The sequence below is a fragment of the Lepidochelys kempii genome, chromosome 16 (assembly GCF_965140285.1).
Source record: "Lepidochelys kempii isolate rLepKem1 chromosome 16, rLepKem1.hap1, whole genome shotgun sequence".
NCBI classification, from domain to species: Eukaryota; Metazoa; Chordata; order Testudines; family Cheloniidae; genus Lepidochelys; species Lepidochelys kempii.
In genome coordinates this window covers 11,251,406-11,269,956 of record NC_136395.1, presented here as the reverse complement: position 1 = coordinate 11,269,956, position 18,551 = coordinate 11,251,406, and the positions used below count along the sequence as shown (strand labels likewise).

General features: G+C 52.9%; 1 protein-coding gene across 6 annotated transcripts in view; it reads left to right on the top strand.

The window, feature by feature from the left end:
• The window catches only part of WHRN (whirlin), a 113,394-nt gene extending 95,498 nt beyond the window's left edge, over positions 1-17,896 (top strand). For 5 of the 6 annotated variants that reach the window (XM_078849034.1, XM_073314074.2, XM_078849032.1 and 2 more), the window contains 5 exons: positions 4,968-5,039; positions 5,487-6,075; positions 11,231-11,409; positions 14,323-14,445; positions 16,754-17,896. In XM_078849034.1, coding sequence (XP_078705160.1) covers positions 4,968-5,039; positions 5,487-6,075; positions 11,231-11,409; positions 14,323-14,445; positions 16,754-16,936 — 1,146 coding nt within the window. In that variant the 3' untranslated portion in view covers positions 16,937-17,896. The remainder of the gene's footprint in view (positions 1-4,967; positions 5,040-5,486; positions 6,076-11,230; positions 11,410-14,322; positions 14,446-16,753) is intronic. The other variant, XM_078849033.1, reaches the window with a different exon arrangement.
• The last annotated feature ends 655 nt before the right edge of the window (positions 17,897-18,551 follow it).

Here is an 18,551-nt window from a genome sequence, read left to right as displayed (position 1 = left end):
CATATCATGGAGGAGACGGTGATATTTAGGCGGCTCTCTCCTGCGAGGGGGTATGGAGCTGGGGTAAGAGGGTGCAGCTCACTGCAGGTGCTTAGCCCAATTCTGAATTTGGCCCAGTAACTGTGTCCCCCTCCTCTGTTTGATCACATGGGTCGGGGGTGACTGAAGTTCACGCTCCCTAAAATTGTCTCTTCTTGAAATCACTGTCTCCCCCCACCCCACCCCACCCCGCCTCCATTGACATCCACTGGCCCACCTTAACCCTGCATGCAATCAGACCTTCCTGAAATTCCTGCCACATGCCTAGCCAGGCTGGGACTAAGGATGAATCATCCCCTATCCATTAATGTGGCTATCTGTCCCCAAAACCTAACCCCACTGAAACCCATCCTTGCCAAATAACCCTTGGCCCAATACTGGGCTCGCTGGGAATGAGAACTCATTGCCCTGAAACAAAGGCTTTCAGCTTTCTACTCCTGCCGGAGTGCCAGGCTGTGGGACAGGCTCCCATGCTACCATTGCTCTCAAGCCGTGTCCATTCACATCCTCGTTCTCCCCCGCCCCCTAGTCCCTGTCCTAAAGCTGCAAAGAGGAGAAGCAATTTCTTCAAATGTTTTCCGTGCCTAGGGTGCCTGCGGGGCCTGGTTTGGATGTGAGTCATCTAACGGGTGGAAGGCCTTGGGCTGAGTGCTTTCCAGCAGACGGGGAAATGCACATATACCACAGATTCAAACAAACCAGTTGTTTATCTGACACTAGACAACATGCGGTTAAACACAGACTGGACCCTGCCCATTCCAGCACAAAGGAACCAACAGCCTCATTAATGCGAGGGAAAGGAAATATGCTGTGTATCAGTGTTTCTGCAGATGTAAACTGCCTGATTGTTGACTTAATTGCGGAAGGCAGGCGAGATCAGTCTAAACAGAAGTGGGTTAAGTGGCATTTTGCTAATCCAGCAGGAGCTGTATATTATTCTTTCTAAATGCCCCCACCATGAGAATAAACTGGTTCCCATGGGAATACAAATGACATTTGATTTGCTTGTTAATTAGCCCCGCTGTGGGCTACACGCTTTACCTGGTTGGCAAAGTGTCACTGAGCATGAGTGTGAATCCTGGTGCAAATTCCGCTCCCTCGTTATAGAGATCCCATTGTCCTACACCAGTGCCCACCTGCTCCCTCGTTATAGAGATCCCATTGTCCTACATGGATCCTAGCACCAGTGCCCCCTGCGTCCTCCCCCGGTAGATAGATCCCATTGCACTCATGGCCTGTGAGTGTGGATCTGAGCGCTAGTGTACAGCGGTTCTCCAGGGTGGGAAGGAGAGGATCCAGTTGTCCAGGTTCCCTCCAGATGACAGTGTGTTGGAGAACGTGATTTGCTCTTGCCTGGCCTCGTGGGATCAAGAGGTGTTATAACCACACTGCAGAGCCATGTGCTCTCCTGTGTGTCACTTCCACCTCCAGGAGAGCAAGGCTGCAGGGCTTGGATACTACAGTGCTGGGTGCTATTGGAACCCAGGAGTTTCACCCCAGGGAGCTCTCTCCACCACTGCCCTCCCTCGGGTTTCCTGCGGGAGGAAGCCAACTTAAACCCTGCAAGCAGCCTCTACTCTGCAAATAGCCCAGCTTAATTGTCATGCACATTGTGTAAAGAGTTATCACTTTGGATGGGCTATCACCAGCAGGAGAGTGAATTTGTGTGGGGGGGTGGAGGGTGAGAAAACCTGGATTTGTGCTGGAAATCACTTTAGATAAGCTATTACCAGCAGGACAGTGGGGTGGGAATAGGTATTGTTTCATATTCTCTGTGTATATATAAAGCCTGCTGCAGTTTCCACGATATGCATCTGAAGAAGTGAGCTGTAGCTCACGAAAGCTTATGCTCTAATAAATTGGTTAGTCTCTAAGGTGCCACAAGTCCTCCTTTTCTTTTTTACTCTGCAAGTGTCACCCGCCCACCTCCTGGGTGTGATGTTCTGTCCCAGCCAGTGGCATCGAGACCACTTAGAGAGAGATTAATGAGTCTGCTCTACAGCCTTAGCGAAGGGCCGTGTGGCTTTTAGCTCATGAAGTACAGGCTCATGCATTTAGCTCTAGAGGTCCCAGGTTCGATCCCACTCGCCAACGAGTGGGGTCTGTCAGTGTTACACAAGCAGGTTGATTCTGGGCTTACCTGCCAGCATTTGGAGCCTGTGCTGGCCCCCTTCTGTCCCCTAGTACCAGTGGGGGTATAGTCCCAGTATGCCACTCCACTGTGATGCTGTGGAGGACTTGCCACCATCCAACTGGGCCCTCTGCCAGGGTTTACACTGGCCTAAAACCAGAGTGAATATGATCGTTGGCCTTTTAACCCAATTCTGTCCCCTCCACACAGACAAAATCAAGCCATGCTCTGCAACAGGCCCCGAGCACGCTACTATGGGCAGGGGGACACAGCGGCTTGCCTTCTCTCTCCTTCCCTGCCCCCACATGCAGTGAGAATGACGCCCTGGTGTCCACATTCGTGCTCCCAGCCTATCAGCGCCAGGGGCCCCACCCAGCATGTTACAATTCACACTCCCAAGCGTGGAGCGCAGTAGAACTCACACAGTCCAGGGCACTCGTGCCTGGATTCACACTCAGAGCCTGCAGGACTAGACAGCAGGAGTCTCACTCTCAGCCTTTCAGAGGCTGAAAGGGGTAAGTTGTGCCCCTTACCCCTGCTGTGCCAGGTGCTTTGAAATCCTAGCGGGTGCTTAGTGCCAGGAGTCACACTTCGAACAGGGAGTTGCTCTAATCAGCAGGGGCCATGGTGGCAGAAAAGTGATGGCTCTGGCCTTGGGACAGGGGTCATAGCCCATCTGAGGCAAACTCCCGCCATGTGGTGGAGTCAGATTGGAGCCCAGGGCCCCTGCCCTCCCCTCTGCTGGGCCAACCGGGACTGTGCCAGCCCCACGGGGATGCAGAGTGCTGCGTCAGCCGCGCCAATCTGCACAACCCCTCTGTGCACGGAAATGACATCTCCCTGAATTCCCCGGGGTTCATTAGCCAGGCGCTCACTGCTCCGAACCTCTCTCCTCCGGCTGACGTTACCCATCTCTCCCCCACCCCTGATTGACAGCCCCACCGTGCCGAGAGACTAACGAACTCATTGAATTCTTTTGCTGATTTCTCGAGCTCTGCTGACGGCATTGACATATTCCAGGCTGTATTTTGACATCTGATCATTAATTTTGGCTATAATTATAATGAAGAAAGAAAAAAAAACCCCAACGCACCCAACATCTGCCAGGCATTTGCATCGGAGACTGTCTGGTCTGATTTCGTGTCAGGGTGGTGTGTGCGCGGGATGGGGGGGGAGCATCTTGATTTAACCCTTTCATAGCCCGCAAAGAGTGGAAGATCCCCCCAGGAAGTGAAAACATGATTGGGTCAAACCACGAGAGTGGCTCAGCCGAGCAAGGGGAGCAAGCCAACGGCACTGGGCTGCCGGGGCATGCGGGCTCCCAAAGAAGCATTTTGCTAGGGGGAAAGCATGGGGAGAAGGATATGAAATGGAAGGGAATGTGGAAAGGGAAGCGTAGCCAAGCTGGAGGGTGATCTCTTTGCAGCAATGCTGCAATTCCTGGCGGAAAGTGAGAGAGAGGCCCAGATGCAGAGAGGGAGACCCACACACACCACCTCACCCTCTGGGTCCTGAAGGCAGTCACGACAGATTCAGGGCCAGTCCGGTCTGAGGCTGTGACCACGCATCTCGCCAGTGCTAAGCTCTCCTGGAGCTGGGTTTGCTTTACTCACCAGGGCAAGTCACTGGGGCAAGGCACCCACACAGGGCTGCCGCTACCGTGGGGGTGGCTCCCACCCCAATACCGACAAGCCCATAGTCCAAAGAGTAACCAGACCCTCTGACCTGGAGAGCGAGACTCAAATGCCCAGCGGTGATCTCACACCGTGACCAGCAAGGTCATAGCCAGTGCACCTTCTCTGTGTGGGCTCGGCCATGCCTCACCCTCGTTGCTGGCCATGCTTGTCCTCCCCAGGTAGCCTAGAGCAGGAAAGGGACTCCCTGCGCCCCATCCCCAGTCTAGCGCAGCTATGCACCACGATCATCACCTGGTCCTTGGAAGGCTCCATCCTCACCAATCCTTGGAGCGGCACCTCTGAAGACGGCCCAGGCCTGAGCAAAGCAAAGGCAGATCCCAGAGAGATCCACTCACTTGGAAGGACACTTCTCCCACCCCGGTGGCTCTGAGCACTCGACGCTACGTAGATCATAGGCCAAATTCTGCTCTTAACTAACACGAGTGCCTCCTCCATTGAAATCAAGGGTGCGTGCGCCCATGGACCAGCGATCAGTCCTCTCTCACCTCTTGCAGACGCTGCACCGGACCGGAGCGTCCCCTTGCTCACAGCAGTGGTGCTCCTGATTCCCAGCAGGGTGGGCGAGAGGAGAAGCCAGCCCTTTGGCTTCAGCAAAGGGCTGTGTTTAAAGGGGATGCTGCCAAGATAAAAACCGTGGGCTGGACGGTTACATCCCTTGCTCCCCTAAAATTCCCCACTGCAATTAACAGGAGGATTGGGGCCATGCAGACGGCGGCAGCAGGCCGCAGGGGTCCCTTGCATTATTAAAACTAACAAATGTAACAACAGTCCAACGCTTGAACCCACAAAGCTACTGCTTGAGCTGAAGGCCTTGCCCTCCTAGTCTGCACGTGGGGCAGAAGCAGTTTCCCATCCGGGTTGCTTTGCCATAGCTGTGGTGCCTGGATCTCCCATGCTGCAGGGGCGACCTTGCCATGAATACAAACCTTTCTCATTGCAACCAAAAAGCTCCATTTGCTGCAAACCTTTCTGTCCATGTGAGGTTTTCTAAGATTCACCCGAAACCCCTGGGCAGCGTCTCGTGCTAGGGCCTCTGCTTTGCTTTGTGTTGCTGTACAGTGCAGTGACTGGCTGTTTTTCCCCTTCCTTTGTGTGCCTAGAACACCGCAGACCTGGAGGGAGGCGGAGAGGGATTCCAAAGCAGTATTAATGCCCTGCCAGACATCTCCCTGGTAAGAGATCTCACCTTCTCTAGCCAGTGCTTCCTCAAAAGGAAACAGATGCTAACTGAAGACCATCTTCTCAAATACTTTCCCCCATCACTAACCTGTGGAACTCACTGCAGCAGGGCACGATTGAAACAAATAATGCAGCATAGTTAGAAAAAAGGACTTGGGGTCTGTGAATAAGAACAGCATCTGCAGTTACTGGAGCTAAAAACAGGACTATTCCTCTATCAATCTTCACACTCCAGGGGATATTCAGATTGCTCCTGAGGTCAGGAAGAAACTTCCAGTCTGTCACCTCCAATCCAGGTGAAACGTCTGACACACGTCACTGGAGGTGACAGGACACCAGGCTCCGGGGGTGATGGGCCAGTTCTCAGGTGTCCAGGCGGGGAAAGGGCCCCTCGTCCCACATAGCGGCATCTAATGGCTTCTTGTTCTGGTTTTTCACAGGACGATGTTTCGTCTTTCCCTGAGGAACCACCCAGCTTTAAGCCCCCACCTCCTCCTCCGGCTCAAGAGCTGGACTCCTCCACTGCCCAGCTCCGAAATGCCGCGAAAGTCACACCCAAGCGCCCTTCCTCTGAATCCTCCCAGTCAGGCCTCTTCTTCGTGGCCCCTCCCAGCCCCACCCCACCTCCCAGCCACCCCGACAAGGACACAGCCAGCATGACTTCCACCTCGGCCTCTGTGTCCACTGAGGATTCTGCCTCGAGTCCCGTCTATGCCGCCGTTTCCCCTGCCACTCTCAGCTCCGGGAGGCACATGGGTGCCCACTTGTCCTTGGTCAACCAGCACCCGATAGGCCCCTTCCCCCGAGTTCAGTCTCCAACCAGGCTGAAGAGCCCATCTCCTGAGAGCACCCCAGTCAGTAGCCTCCCAACGCCTGCTCCTCGTTCCCCTCCACCTCCCCCATCGCACCCGGAGCCAGACAAAGGCAGCCTGCAGTCAGCGATCAACCAGCACTTCGTCATGGTGGAGGTGCATCGGCCCAACAGCGAGCCGGACGTGAATGAAGTGAGATCCTTGCCCCAAGCCCGAGGTGGGTGGCTCTGCCTGCTGGACTGACCCTGGGGGGCATGGCCAGGTTAAAGAACCACTGTACAAATTGCCACTCAGGCAAGTAACACTGAAGGGGCTTGTTCATGCTCTGTTCTCTCTGTTCCTCTTTTGCATTGCTCTGTTTGGACAATGAGACTAGTCGGTTTCACTCTTCTTTACAGCCACTTCTAGTCCATTTCCATTTCCTGATCTAGCACAAGAACTGGATGTTAGCATTGCAAACACCACAGGGGGGAGGAATTGACAGTGAAACCCTCTCTAAGGACTTGCAGTGATGGGAAAAAACAGGGCTATTCTGCTGCCTCACCCAGGCAGCTAGATCAGAGACGCCCCACTAGCCCCAAATTTGGGCTAGAAAAGGCAGAGAGTCTTTCTGAGATGAGAGAGAGCTAGAGGGAAGGGCAGGGAGAAACCCTTGAGAACAGCCTATTGATGGGGGAGTTTCAGGACTGAGTCTTATATCTGTAAATACAGCCCTGCTCGAGATACTCAAAGGTATTTACGTTCCTCACTACCATCTGGGCCTTTGTTACAAAGGGTTTGTCTGCACGAGAAAACTGATAGGAATAGCTCTTCCGGAATAAGAATGTCCAAGGGGGAGCTACTCCAGAATAGCTACTGCACTTTAAATTCATGTCCTACCTTATTCTGGAATAACTTCCTCATGTAAGCAAGCCCTTTACTGAAACCGCAGGAAGGAGGTAAATTGGGGCAACGCCCGATATGTGCGTGCGGTGGTAGAAGCAACATTGCCAACTCTCCTGATTTTATTGCAATATTTTGCTGTTCTTGAAGCCCCAGATGCTGGAGTCATGTGAGAATATTCAGATTACATGTTAAAAAAAATCAGTGTCTAGGTCTCCTAATTGCGAATAAAAGTTTGACATCGCCTTTCAGAATAATAATTAATATAACACAATCCCTAGCTCTTATATAACCAGGTGTTGTATCATTATAATTATTATTAAGTGTTAGGATCAAAAATCGAGAGGGCAACTCAGAAGAGGCCCAAATTATTGTTTTAATCTCATGAGTTTTAAGCTGATTTCATGATATTTGAATGCTTGGCATTGGCAATGCTGTCAGCGCGGGGTGCGGGGTTTGGCACTCCTTACGGTACCCTGCCTCCTACCACCTTGTGCTCAGTGAACTTTTGTAAGCCTCCCCCTAGCTTTCCAGTGCAACTTTACCTGACCTTTAGTTAAAGACCAAGCTCCACTAGGCATCTGATTGCATCTGGTCTCCTGGGCAAGTCTTTCTGCGTTTGTTAATAAAATCTGTTTCTGGTAGAATTCTAAAAGAAAAGAGAAATAACCCCGGGACTTTTTCCATTAGTCTCTGGGTTGAGAAAAGCTTGTTTGGCAAAAAGCTGAATTTAGAGGCCCGATTCAACCAGGCGTTGGTCTTTTAAACGTGTGTTTGGGGAGGCGGGGGGGTAAGGGAAGTGCAAAGAGGACATCAAGGGAAAGTTACCCAAAAGGAAACATGAGATCCCAAAGGAGTGAGCTGCCATTTGACCCCACTAGAGTCACTGTCACAGTGGATCGATGTTGGGGTGTACTCGAGTCAACTGATATTCCACCTCATCAGCCCTCTGCTCAGTGCTTTCTGGCTGGCTGAGGTGTCCCCAGGCCAGAATTCAGTTCCAGCGTGACCAAGTCTCCACGACTGGATTTCTCTGGCACTTGTTTGACCCGATTCTCATTGTCACAAGGGCCTGTTTACACTGTCAATGACTCGCTTTACCTCGGAGCCCTGTAAAGGGGCCTTAAGGCCTTAATGTAAATGAAAATCAGCCCCAAAGTTTGTCCTACTGTGTGACAGGCAGAGACCTCCTGGTGATTCACTCAAAATACAGTTGGGGGAAACACCCAAACTGGCTTTCTGTGCCCACCTGGAATGGACTCTGGCCCGAGCCCCTGGGAACCCCAAAGGGCAATTTTCCATCTTTTCCTGGGCACCAGACTCTGGAAACACTCCATGCAGGTGGCTTTGCTTCCCTCTCGTGGTACCATTTACACACTGCAGATGTCACTGCTGGTGGGTGATGGATGACGTGATTTTCTATTCCGTTCTGTTCTGTATAGGGTGCTCTGCCTGGCCACCACCATGGCATAGCTAATGGGTTTGTAGGGCCCGATGCAGCTCTGGATACAGCCCGTCATCCCCCCTCTTCTTCCTCCCAGTCATGGTTTGAGTCCCCACCTGCAATCCCATTAAGAATGTTTGTTCAGATTTATTATTACTGATTATTATCCTTCCAGGAGCAGCAGAGGCTCCAGCCGAGGTCAGGGTTCCATTGCGCTAGGTGCTGTACAGAGATATAATAGGAGACCGGCTACGTCCTGAAGAGCTAACACACTAAATACACAAGACAGACACAGGGTGAAAAAGGAAAGTGGGTGGAATGACTTGCCCGCGGTTACTCAGCTGGGCAGTGGCAGATCCAGGGCCAGAAGCCAGTTCTCCTGAGTCCTAGTCCAGTGCTTTATCCACGCTGCTTTGTTAGCTCTCCTCGCACGCTTGGTTGATAAGAAACTGAATTTTCATTACCGAGACCCATTTCAAGTCCAGTTTGAGCTCTTGTTACATACGTTCAGCCGGGACACTGGCTTTGATTCCCTGTTGCTGAGCCTGTGGATGGAGGCTCCTCCAAAAGCCTTCTGCTGATAGACATTAGCCCAATCTCTTGCACAAACCGGCGCGCGCACCCAGCCTCTCTCCCGGTTCCCGGCACTCCCCTAGATTGCCTCCCAACCACGGTCAAGGGTAGCCTGACTCAGCGCTGTATTCTGCATGTCACAAACCTCTCCCACCTAACCTTCCCGTCCCTCGTGTCCGTAATGTCCTGGAACAGCCCCAGCTCATCTCAGGTTCTACATTGGCCCAATGCCTGATACGGCTTTGGGAGCTGAGTTAGTCCCATGGAGGTACCCAAGCAGGATAGAGCTGAGCAATGAAGCTCATAGTCATTTACCTCAGTATCTTAATACTTAATCATTTCAAGAAGCACCCCATTCCTCAGGGTCATTTCCCTCCAACAAATGTCCTGAAGATCTGGTAGAACCCCTCCACTTCGCAATGTCTCTGGGGCAGAACTAGCCACGCTCTGCAGGGGGGTGTGGAGTAGACCATGGCTGATGTCCATCCAGAACTGTGGACAGGCATGCTGGCACTTTGATTGGGTCTGAGTGCTTAGCCTCTGCAGATGGGATTGAAGGTTCAGTGTCAGAGAGGCTCTGCGGCTTGCAGGTGCCGCAGGGAGACAATCCTGCACGGTCTGGAGGAACGGCCTATGGGTGAAATTCTCCTCTGTGCAGCGGGCTACCATGTAGCCTCTATGCCACTTTAGTCCCACTTGGGACCTCTTCTGAGGGTTTAAGTGGCATGTAAGTCTTTTGTCAGCCCTCTGCGTAGGGGGGAATTTCACCTAGATGTCCTAATAGGTCTTTTCCGTTGCTGAGTTCTCTGATTCACCATTTGTTTGCTGAACAGAATGCAGCAAGGACTTCAGGTGAAAATATCTGCATTCAGTGGGGGGTGGGACGGACAAGATGCCCCAAAGCAATGTCAAGGGGACATCAAAGGCTGCCCAGAGCAGCAGCAGAGATTGAGCCCATTGCTCAGCCTTTGCAGCGCATGGGAAATGCGGTTTCCCTAGTTAATGGTGGGTCTATAAAACGGGCAATTTACACCCAATTTGAGGTGTATTTTTTTATAATTTATTACTGGTTAATAAATCTCATGCAAATATATGCAAATGAATGTCTTAAATCAGCTTGCCTGAAGCGCAATGCAAGCTGTTCGGCGGCTCACTGTGTTTCTTGATGTGTGTTAGGCATAGACGCACAGCTCTGCAAAACTAGGGGGCTCCATTTCTCTGGGGCTTAGGTTCCTGCTTTCAGTCCACTGAGTGCAGAACCCCTGACGTTTTGCTTGGTGATTTATTTTCAAACAAGCCCCAAAGGAAATTCTGACTGTGTCAAATCTCACTGGAAACATCCCTGAAAACCTATGAAATTGCAAACTGAATGTGGATTTATTACAAACCTCATCAATTAGCTCCGGTTTGCTTGAATCTGGACGTATTTTCCTTCCAGAGACGGAGAAGACCCTTTGGCTGAATGTGTGCTGGCTTTCAAGTTTGTGTCAAAATGAGAGATGGGCCTAGAAAGGAACCCTAGAGCCATCCCCTCCACTTGATCTGTATTCAGATCTGGTCCTAGATCTGAATTTAGGGCCAAATTTTCTAAAAAGCTAAGCTCTTAATGTGCACGGTTCTGATGATCTGGCCCCATTTCTGGGCCTCTGGTTCATTGGAAAATCTGAGCCCTCATGATTTGGGCCTGCGTCTACACTTAGCCCAAACCACGCCCCCCACCCCCCACATCTGAACATTGGGGAAGTTAGGCCCAGACCTGTAAAGATGTTTAGGCACCTAACTCCCAATGATGTAGTGTCTGAGCCTTCATGTCCGGATCTGAATCTGGAATGAACGTGGCAGCTCAGGGCCCATCTCTAAACCGGACCTGGAAGCAGCTGCCCCTGGCTGCATTTTGGGGTTCAGCGGGGCCCATTCCAGCCCACTGCAAACACTCCAGGCGAGTCTCCCCCAGCTGCGTGATGCACAGAGAAAGGTGAGGTCCTTGGTGCTGCGTGAATCCCAGGCGCCCTTGATCAGGGAATTCCCCACTCCAGGTACCGTTGCAGACTGGGGGGTGATGTGGCTTTACTGACATATGGGAGTCTTGCTTGCCAGGCAGCGCTGGGTGCAGGGGGTTCCCAATGGGAAACTGAGGGTATGTCTACACTTCAACCACTGCAGTTATTCAGTGTAGACACTACTTGGGCTGACAGGAGGGGTTAGGAAATCCACCTCCCGGAGAGGAAGCAGCTAAGACAATGGAAGAATTCTTTCATTGACCTAGCGCTGCGTACACTGGGGGTTAGGTTGGCTTAACTACGTCTCTCAGGGGGGTGAATTTTTCACACCCTTGAGCGACACAGCTATGCCAGTGCAAGTTCCCAGTGTGGACCAGCCCAAGTTTGTGGTGTTCGAGTGAAGTCTCCCACCACGCCGCCTCTGTGCTGCTCTTTCCCTCCTGCTGACAGCCCTGGTCCTGCTCTTCCCCCAGCCTCCACGCTCTCCCAGCTGTCGGACAGCGGGCAGACCCTCAGCGAGGACAGCGGGGTGGACATCGGCGAAGTGGAGCTGAGCGGCAGGGACAAGACCCAGCAGCAGATCCCTGGGAAAAGCCGAGGTCCCAAGGAGGCACCGAGAAGCGATGGGCCAGCAGAGGCAGCCTCCAAACCGGTGAGGCACCCAGCAGAGCTAGCGTAGGCGGTGGGACTCACCTGTAGTCCTTGCTGGGCAAAGAGACAGGCTGCGTATAAAGGCCCCATGTCCCGCAGACACAAGTACCGCACGTCTCATACCCGCTTGGGGAGGCAGGCCTAGAACCCGGGGCCCTTCGTGCTCTGTGTCAACACGGCAGTCAGAGGTGCGACGGCCACACACGCAGACAGGCCTGAGCTCGCTTTGAACTAGCGAGGTCAGATAACAAAGCCACGGCAACTCGAGCTAGCTGTCCAAGCAGAGCATCCCCAGGGTCCCAGGGGGGCTTGTAAAGTCTGTGCTGGTGCCTCTTCGCTGCTCCTGGGTCTTGCACTAGCTAGATCAAAGCTAGCTTGGGTATGTCTACACATGCGGCTGTCGCACCCCTGTTTGCAGTGGAGACATGCCCCTAAGCATGCAGCCCTTTGCCCCTGGAGATGATGGAGCTGCTAGCATTAGCTGACCCAGCCACGAGAGAGCACGACTGGTCCTTCACTCAGAGGCTATGTCTACCCTGCACACAGCTGGCAGTGGCTTTAGGGTATGTGTAACTACATGCCACAGTGAAAAGCAGGCTGCATCCACACTGTGGTGTGTGGCTACATGTAACAGGGACAGGTTGAGGCAGCAGGATGCTCCATTGTGGATAGAAAGCTGGCTAGATTGTCGGGCTCAACGGGTAGTGATCAACGGCTGAGTGTCTAGTTGGCAGCCGGTATCAAGCGGAGTGCCCCAGGGGTCAGTCCTGGGGCCGGTTTTGTTCAACATCTTTATCCATTATCTGGAGGATGGTGTGGATTGCACTCTCAGCAAGTTCACAGATGACACTAACCTGGAGGGAGAGGTAGATACGCTGGAGGTTAGGGATAGGGTCCAGAGTGACCTAGACAAATTGGAGGACTGGGCCAAAAGAAATCTGATGAGGTTCAACAAGGACAAGCGTAGAGTCCTGCACCGCTACAGACTGGGGACCAACTGGCTATGCGGCAGTTCTGCAGAAAAGGAGCTGGATATGAGTCAGCAGTGTGCCCTTGTTGTGAAGAAGGCTAACGGCATATTGGGCTGTATTAATAGGAGCATTCCCAGCAGATCGAGGGAAATGATTATTCCCCTCTATTCGGCACTGGCGAGGCCACACGTGTAGTATTGTGTCCAGTTTTGATCCCCCTAAGACAGAAGGGATGTGGACAAATTGAAGAGAGTCCAGAGGAGGGCAATGAAAATGATCAGGGGACTGGGGCACATGACTTACGCAGAGAGGCTGAGGGAACTGGGCTTATTTAGTCTGCAGAAGAGAAGAGTGAAGGGGGATTTGAGAGCAGCCTTCAACTACGTGAAGGGGGGTTCCAAAGAGGATGGAGCTCGGCTGTTCTCAGTGGTGGCAGATGACAGAACAAGGAGCAATGGTCTCAAGTTGCAGTGGGGGAGGTCTAGGTTGGTTATTAGGAAACGCTATTTCACTAGGAGGCGGGTGAAGCACTGGAATGGGTTCCCTACGGAGGTGGTGGAATCTCCATCCAGAGAGGTTTTTAAGGCCCGGCTTGACAAATCCCTGGCTAGGATGATTTAGTTGGGGTTGGTCCTGATTTGAGCAGGGGGTTGGACTAAATGACCTCCTGAGGTCTCTTCCAACCCTTCTATGATTGTATTATTATAAACAAGACACAAGAAGTAATTCTTCTGCTCTACTCCACACTGATTAGGCCTCAGCTGCAGTATTGTGTCCAGTTCTGGGTGCCACATTTCAGGAAAGATGAGGACAAATTAGAGAAAGTCCAGAGAAGAGAAACAAAAATGATTAAAGGTCTAGAAACATGACCTGTGAGGGAAGATTGAAAAAATTGGGTTTGTTTAGTCTGGAAAAGAGAAGACTGAGAGGGGACATGATAACAGTTTTCAAGAACATAAAAGGTTGTTACAAGGAGGATTGAGAAAAATTGTTCTTCTTAACCTCTGAGGATTGGACAAGAAGCAATGGACTTAAATTGCGGCAAGGGAGGTTTAGGTTGGACATTAGGAAAAACTTTCTGTCCGGGTGGTTAAGCACTGGAATAAATTGCCTAGGGAGGTTGTGGAATCTCCATCACTGGGGATTTTTAAGAGCAGTTTGGACAAACACCTGCAGGGATGGTCTAGATAATACTTAGTCCTGCCCTGAGTGCAGGGGACTGGACTAGATGACCTCTCAAGGTCCCTCCCAGTCCTGCGATTCTATGATTGCTAACAAGAGCAGTGAGGAGGCACTGCTTGAGCGTGTAGAGGGCCATGCAGGGTATATAGGCTGGGGATTGTGGCGTGTCTGGACTCTATTCGCGTTAACCACACCCCGTCATCAAGCCTGCTATTTAGCCCCGTGCTGGGGGCGTGCAGTGTCCGTACTCTCCACACCATTGTAGGGAGTGTGCAGTGTAGACGGGCCCCCGCACACAATGGCAGGCTGGGATGGGCTGGAGTTTGTAGTACTAAGGTGTTGGCCGCCCAGCTGCCCTACCCGGTGTGCCTCAGGGCCAATGGCCTTTTGGAGACCATCCTGCTGCGGCTACCCCCAGGATGCTGTGATGTCCCACTTCAGCTGCAAAGCCGAGGATGGCGGATCTCGGCCACCCAGAGTCTCATTCGCATCAGGCAATCAGCTCGTTCCGCTGCTCTTCCCACCAGGTCATTGAAGAGGCTACAGGGCCGTGGCCAGAGAGGTGGCAGGCTCCACGTTCCTCAGCCACGGAAAAGGGCCCCATACAAGCACAGCAAGGCAGGCTGGAAAGGGTTAACCTGCTTGGCATTGGGTCCCCAGAACCAGGAGTTCCGGTCTGTCTGGGTGCGGGGCAGGATGGCCTGGAGAGAAGGCTCCCCACCCAGCCCTCCTCAATCGCGTTGCTGTTTCTCCCTCCGCAGCCTGGCCTTCTGGAGCCCACATCGTGTCTGATTCGAGTGGCGAAGAGCGCGCCGACCCTGGGGATCGCCATCGAGGGCGGCGCCAACACCCGGCAGCCTCTGCCCCGGATAGTCACCATACAGGTACGGCGGGCTGGGAACGGGAGTAGCTCGGTGCAGATGCTCCTCCGTGGCTCCGAGCTCTGAAAGGTCTTTTGAGATTTTCACACCTGGGTTCTTCTAACAGGGACATGCCCAGAATCCAGCCTCCCTCCTGTCTTCCACACCTGCTGGGTTTATCGTTCCCCTCACTGGGAGATGGAAACAGAATGCTGGCTGTTGATTACATCGTCCCTCTCATATCAGGGTGTTGCCACCATTCAGGTCTTCCCGTGTCCAGCAGAGGGCGAGCATGTTCTCAGGGAGGGGAGAGTATAAAAGTCAGCTAGGTCCAGGAGAGGAGGCTCATCTTGTGTTTCCCCTAGGGGATGAGATTGTAACTTGGGGCTTGTCTACACAGACATTTAGTCCATGGCACACTGGGGTGTGAAGCTACCCCGCACTAGCATGCCGAGCACTAAGTGTCCATCTGGACCTGGCTGCGCACTAACTGTTCCCTGGTGCACTTTGACCTACTCCAGTTTCCAAGTGAGATAGATCAAAGCGCACTAAGGAACTGTTAGTGTGCAGGAGCAGGTCCACGTGGACACTTAGTGTACAGCAAGTTAGTGTGGGCTAGACTCACACCTCAGCCTGTCTTGGACTAAGTGTCCATGAGCAGTGGTTCTCAACTAGGGGTACGCGTCAGAGGTCTTCCAGGGGGTACATCAACTCCTCTAGATATTTGCCTAGTTTTTCAACAGGCTACATGAAAAGCACTAGCAAAGTGAGCACAAACTAAAATTTCATACCGATGATGAGTTGTTTGTACTGCTCTGTATACTATACACTGAAATGTAAGTACAATACTTATATTCCAGTTGATTTATTTTATAATTATATGGTAAAAATGAGAAAGTCCGCAATTTGTCAGTAATGGTGTGTTATGACACTTTTGTATGTTTATGTCTGATTTTGTAAGCAAGTGGTTTTTAAGTGAGATGAAACTTCTGGGGAGGCAAGACAAATCAGACACCTGAAAGGGGTACAGTAGTCTGGGAAGGTTGAGAACCACAGGGAAGGGGTTGGAATGGGGGCAGGGAAGGGGTGGGAAGAGGTGGGGCATGGGTGGGGCCTTACAGAAGGGGTGGAGTTGGGGTGGGGGCGAGGCCGGGCAGCAGGTGCGGGGGGGAGTGGTGGTCAGTGGTGCGGCCCTCGGGCCAATGTATTAGTCCTCATGTGGCCCTCGTGGTCATTTGAGTTTGAGACCCCTGGACTAGATGATCTCCTGAGGTCTCCTCCAACCCTGATCTTCTATGAGTCTCTCATTGTAACTCTTTAGCCCTGCCCCTTGGGCTCAAAAAGTGAAGCAGCAGAGTTGCAAACCGCCTCAAACAATCAGCTCAGCTGCTGGGGTGGCCATAATACTCATTTGAGTGCCAGCTCTCCAGCAATGCCAGCAAAGCTATGCCCTTCGTGGCTGGGTCTTGGGTACCCGCTGTTCACGCATCTCCAGTAAAGATGGTTCGCTGAGGGAGCAGCGCTCACACTAGACGAGCAACCAGGCACCGCAATGTGCAAAAGGCAAAGCAAACGGTTCAGGTGACCGCCACGGGCAGAGAACTCCCTGTCCAGACTAACCAGGGAGTCCGGCTGAATAACAGTATTGCACGCAACAAATACGAACGCAAACGCAGCGACCGGGGAGCTGGCAAACCAAAGACCGCGCAATGCTAACGCCCCAGCTCTAGTATTGTCATTCATTTGTATTACAGCAACGCCAAAAGAGGCCACCTGAGATCAGAGCCCCATGGCACCAGGCGTTGTACAAACACACAGCGAGAGACAGGTCCTGCTCAAAGAGCTTACAGAACGAATAGACGCAGGGAGGGAGATGACAGAGAGGTGAAGGGATTTGCCGCCGGCTAGAGCTGGGATTTGACCCTGGGTCTCCTGTGTCCTACTCTGATGTCCCAACATCCTGGGCACTTTCTGTAAACCTAAGGCTAACCCAGCTCCACTGGCCAGAGCACAACCCAGGGAATTACATTCTGCCTCTTTAAAGGTCCCTGGTTTTTGATTGGATACAGTATTCTTCACTCGTTGTCCTAAACTGTTATGTAATGTTGCATGGAGCTGTTAAGCAGCCGTTGTGCCCCAGAGGTGGCTGCATTTCAGAGTGGGCTAAGACCTAGCTCCTCAAAGGTATTTAGGTGCCTGAATTGAAATCAGTGGGAGTTAGGCACTTAAATAGCATTCAGGATCTGGGCCTAAGCGACCCCTGAAGCATCTGGGGATAAAGGCTGCTATATATGTGAGCGTTTCCCTCTCGTCTGTTCCTGCCCTGCCACAGCGAGGAGGATCTGCCCACAGCTGCGGGAAGCTGAAGGTGGGACACGTGATCCTGGAGGTGAACGGCACAACGCTGCGGGGAAAGGAGCACCGGGAAGCCGCACGTGTCATCGCTGAGGCCTTTAAAACAAAAGAGAAGGACCACATCGATTTCCTAGTCACTGAGTTCAACGTCACACTTTAGGGGGCTTGGCCGCCCCCAAGCCAAACGGACAGAAGAGGGAGGGAGCTGGATTGGACGGGGCTTCAGGCGGATCGGCACACGGGTTAACACGTGCACCCACGTGCCCCAGCACAGAAGCCACCCTCCACGGCAGAGCTGGTGCTGTCCCCTGTCCTGCATATGCCCGTTCACACACACACACGTTCCAGGCACAGAACATGGGCGGCCAGCCCCAGGCAGGCGCTTTGCGGTGCCTTGCTTCTGGGGCTGACAGCAGCGGTGCCGGTGACAGGCCCCAGCGCTGAGAAGGACTGCGGGAGAGCGTGGGTAGGGTGGGGGCAAAGGTAGGGAAGGGAGAGGAAGCAACGGAGGGTGTGGGAGAGAGGAGAACACTGCCTCCAGCTGATCCCTGCATCTCCTGCCTGGGCATTTACTCTGGGCACTGCCCTGCCTCTGTCTCTCTTCAGTGGTTCAGATTCATTTCCCAGTTTAAGCCATATTCCAGATGGTCTTTCCCTGCACCTCCTCCTCGATGAGAGGAGCCAGCCGCATCCTTGAGAGCTCACCCCCACCCTGCCCTTTCCCCCCCCGGCGTCTCTCTTCCCTCTGTTATTCCCCCTTCCTCCGCACAGAGAATCCCTCCAGGCCTGGGACATCGGGTGGGGTCAAGGAGTGCGGCCATAGGTGCAGGGTGCCCTGCCGTGCAGTAACGTTAATGTCACACATGATGTGCGGGGAACTCCAGGGCTGCTCATAGCATCAGTGAAGTGGGGGGTGGGGAACGGAGGAGGGATTTCTTTGGTGATCACTGGTTTAATGTGTTCTCTCGGGAGCTGGGTGGCAGGCACGTGACACTGGCCCCCATCAAGGCTCCACGCCCCGTGTCCCAGCGTGTACAGTAATGGATGCCTTGTACATCGCCAGCCGTGTCAGTGTATTTATATATACAGAGCTTGTGCTTTTAATTTTTCAATAAATCGAACGGGTTCGAAAAAAAAGTCGGCTGGCTAGTGGGGGTCTCTGCTGATCCCGGCCGGCTGCAGAGGTGTGGCGATCAGCTCTGGGCAGGGGTGGTTGCTCTCTGTGTTTCAACAGTTGGTGCGCAGGGGTCCCCAGCCTACGAGTTGTTGTTATTGTTTGCGTTGCAACCGAGATCAGGGCCCCGTTGTGCTGGGTGCTACAAAGACACAGAGCGAGAGAGTCCCTGCCCCAACGAGCTTGCATTTAAATAGCCAAGACACACAAAGTGCGGGGAGGAGAACAGAGAAACCCATGTGCACACCCCCCGCCAGGCGTTCATTCTGCAGCACATGCAGCATGCACTGTGTGTGGGGGGTAGGGCGTGTGTGTGTGCAGAGCACGTTTGTGCTGCGTGCAGAGGAGGTGTGTACCACAGGCAGTGTGTGTGTGTGAGTGCAGAGTACAGAAGTGGCCATGTACAGGGGGCATGCGTGCTGCACACATATTCCCTCTCCTGCTGTTCTGTGTTGTGTTGTGCAAGCCAGCGTAACCCTTCTGCCCGTCAGAGTTGGCAGCAACAAGGGCCGGGTTCAATATCTAGGGGATCCATTCCAATAACAGAATGCAAACCGGCTCGAGCCCCCACCCAGTGACCTGGGACACATATATACCACCC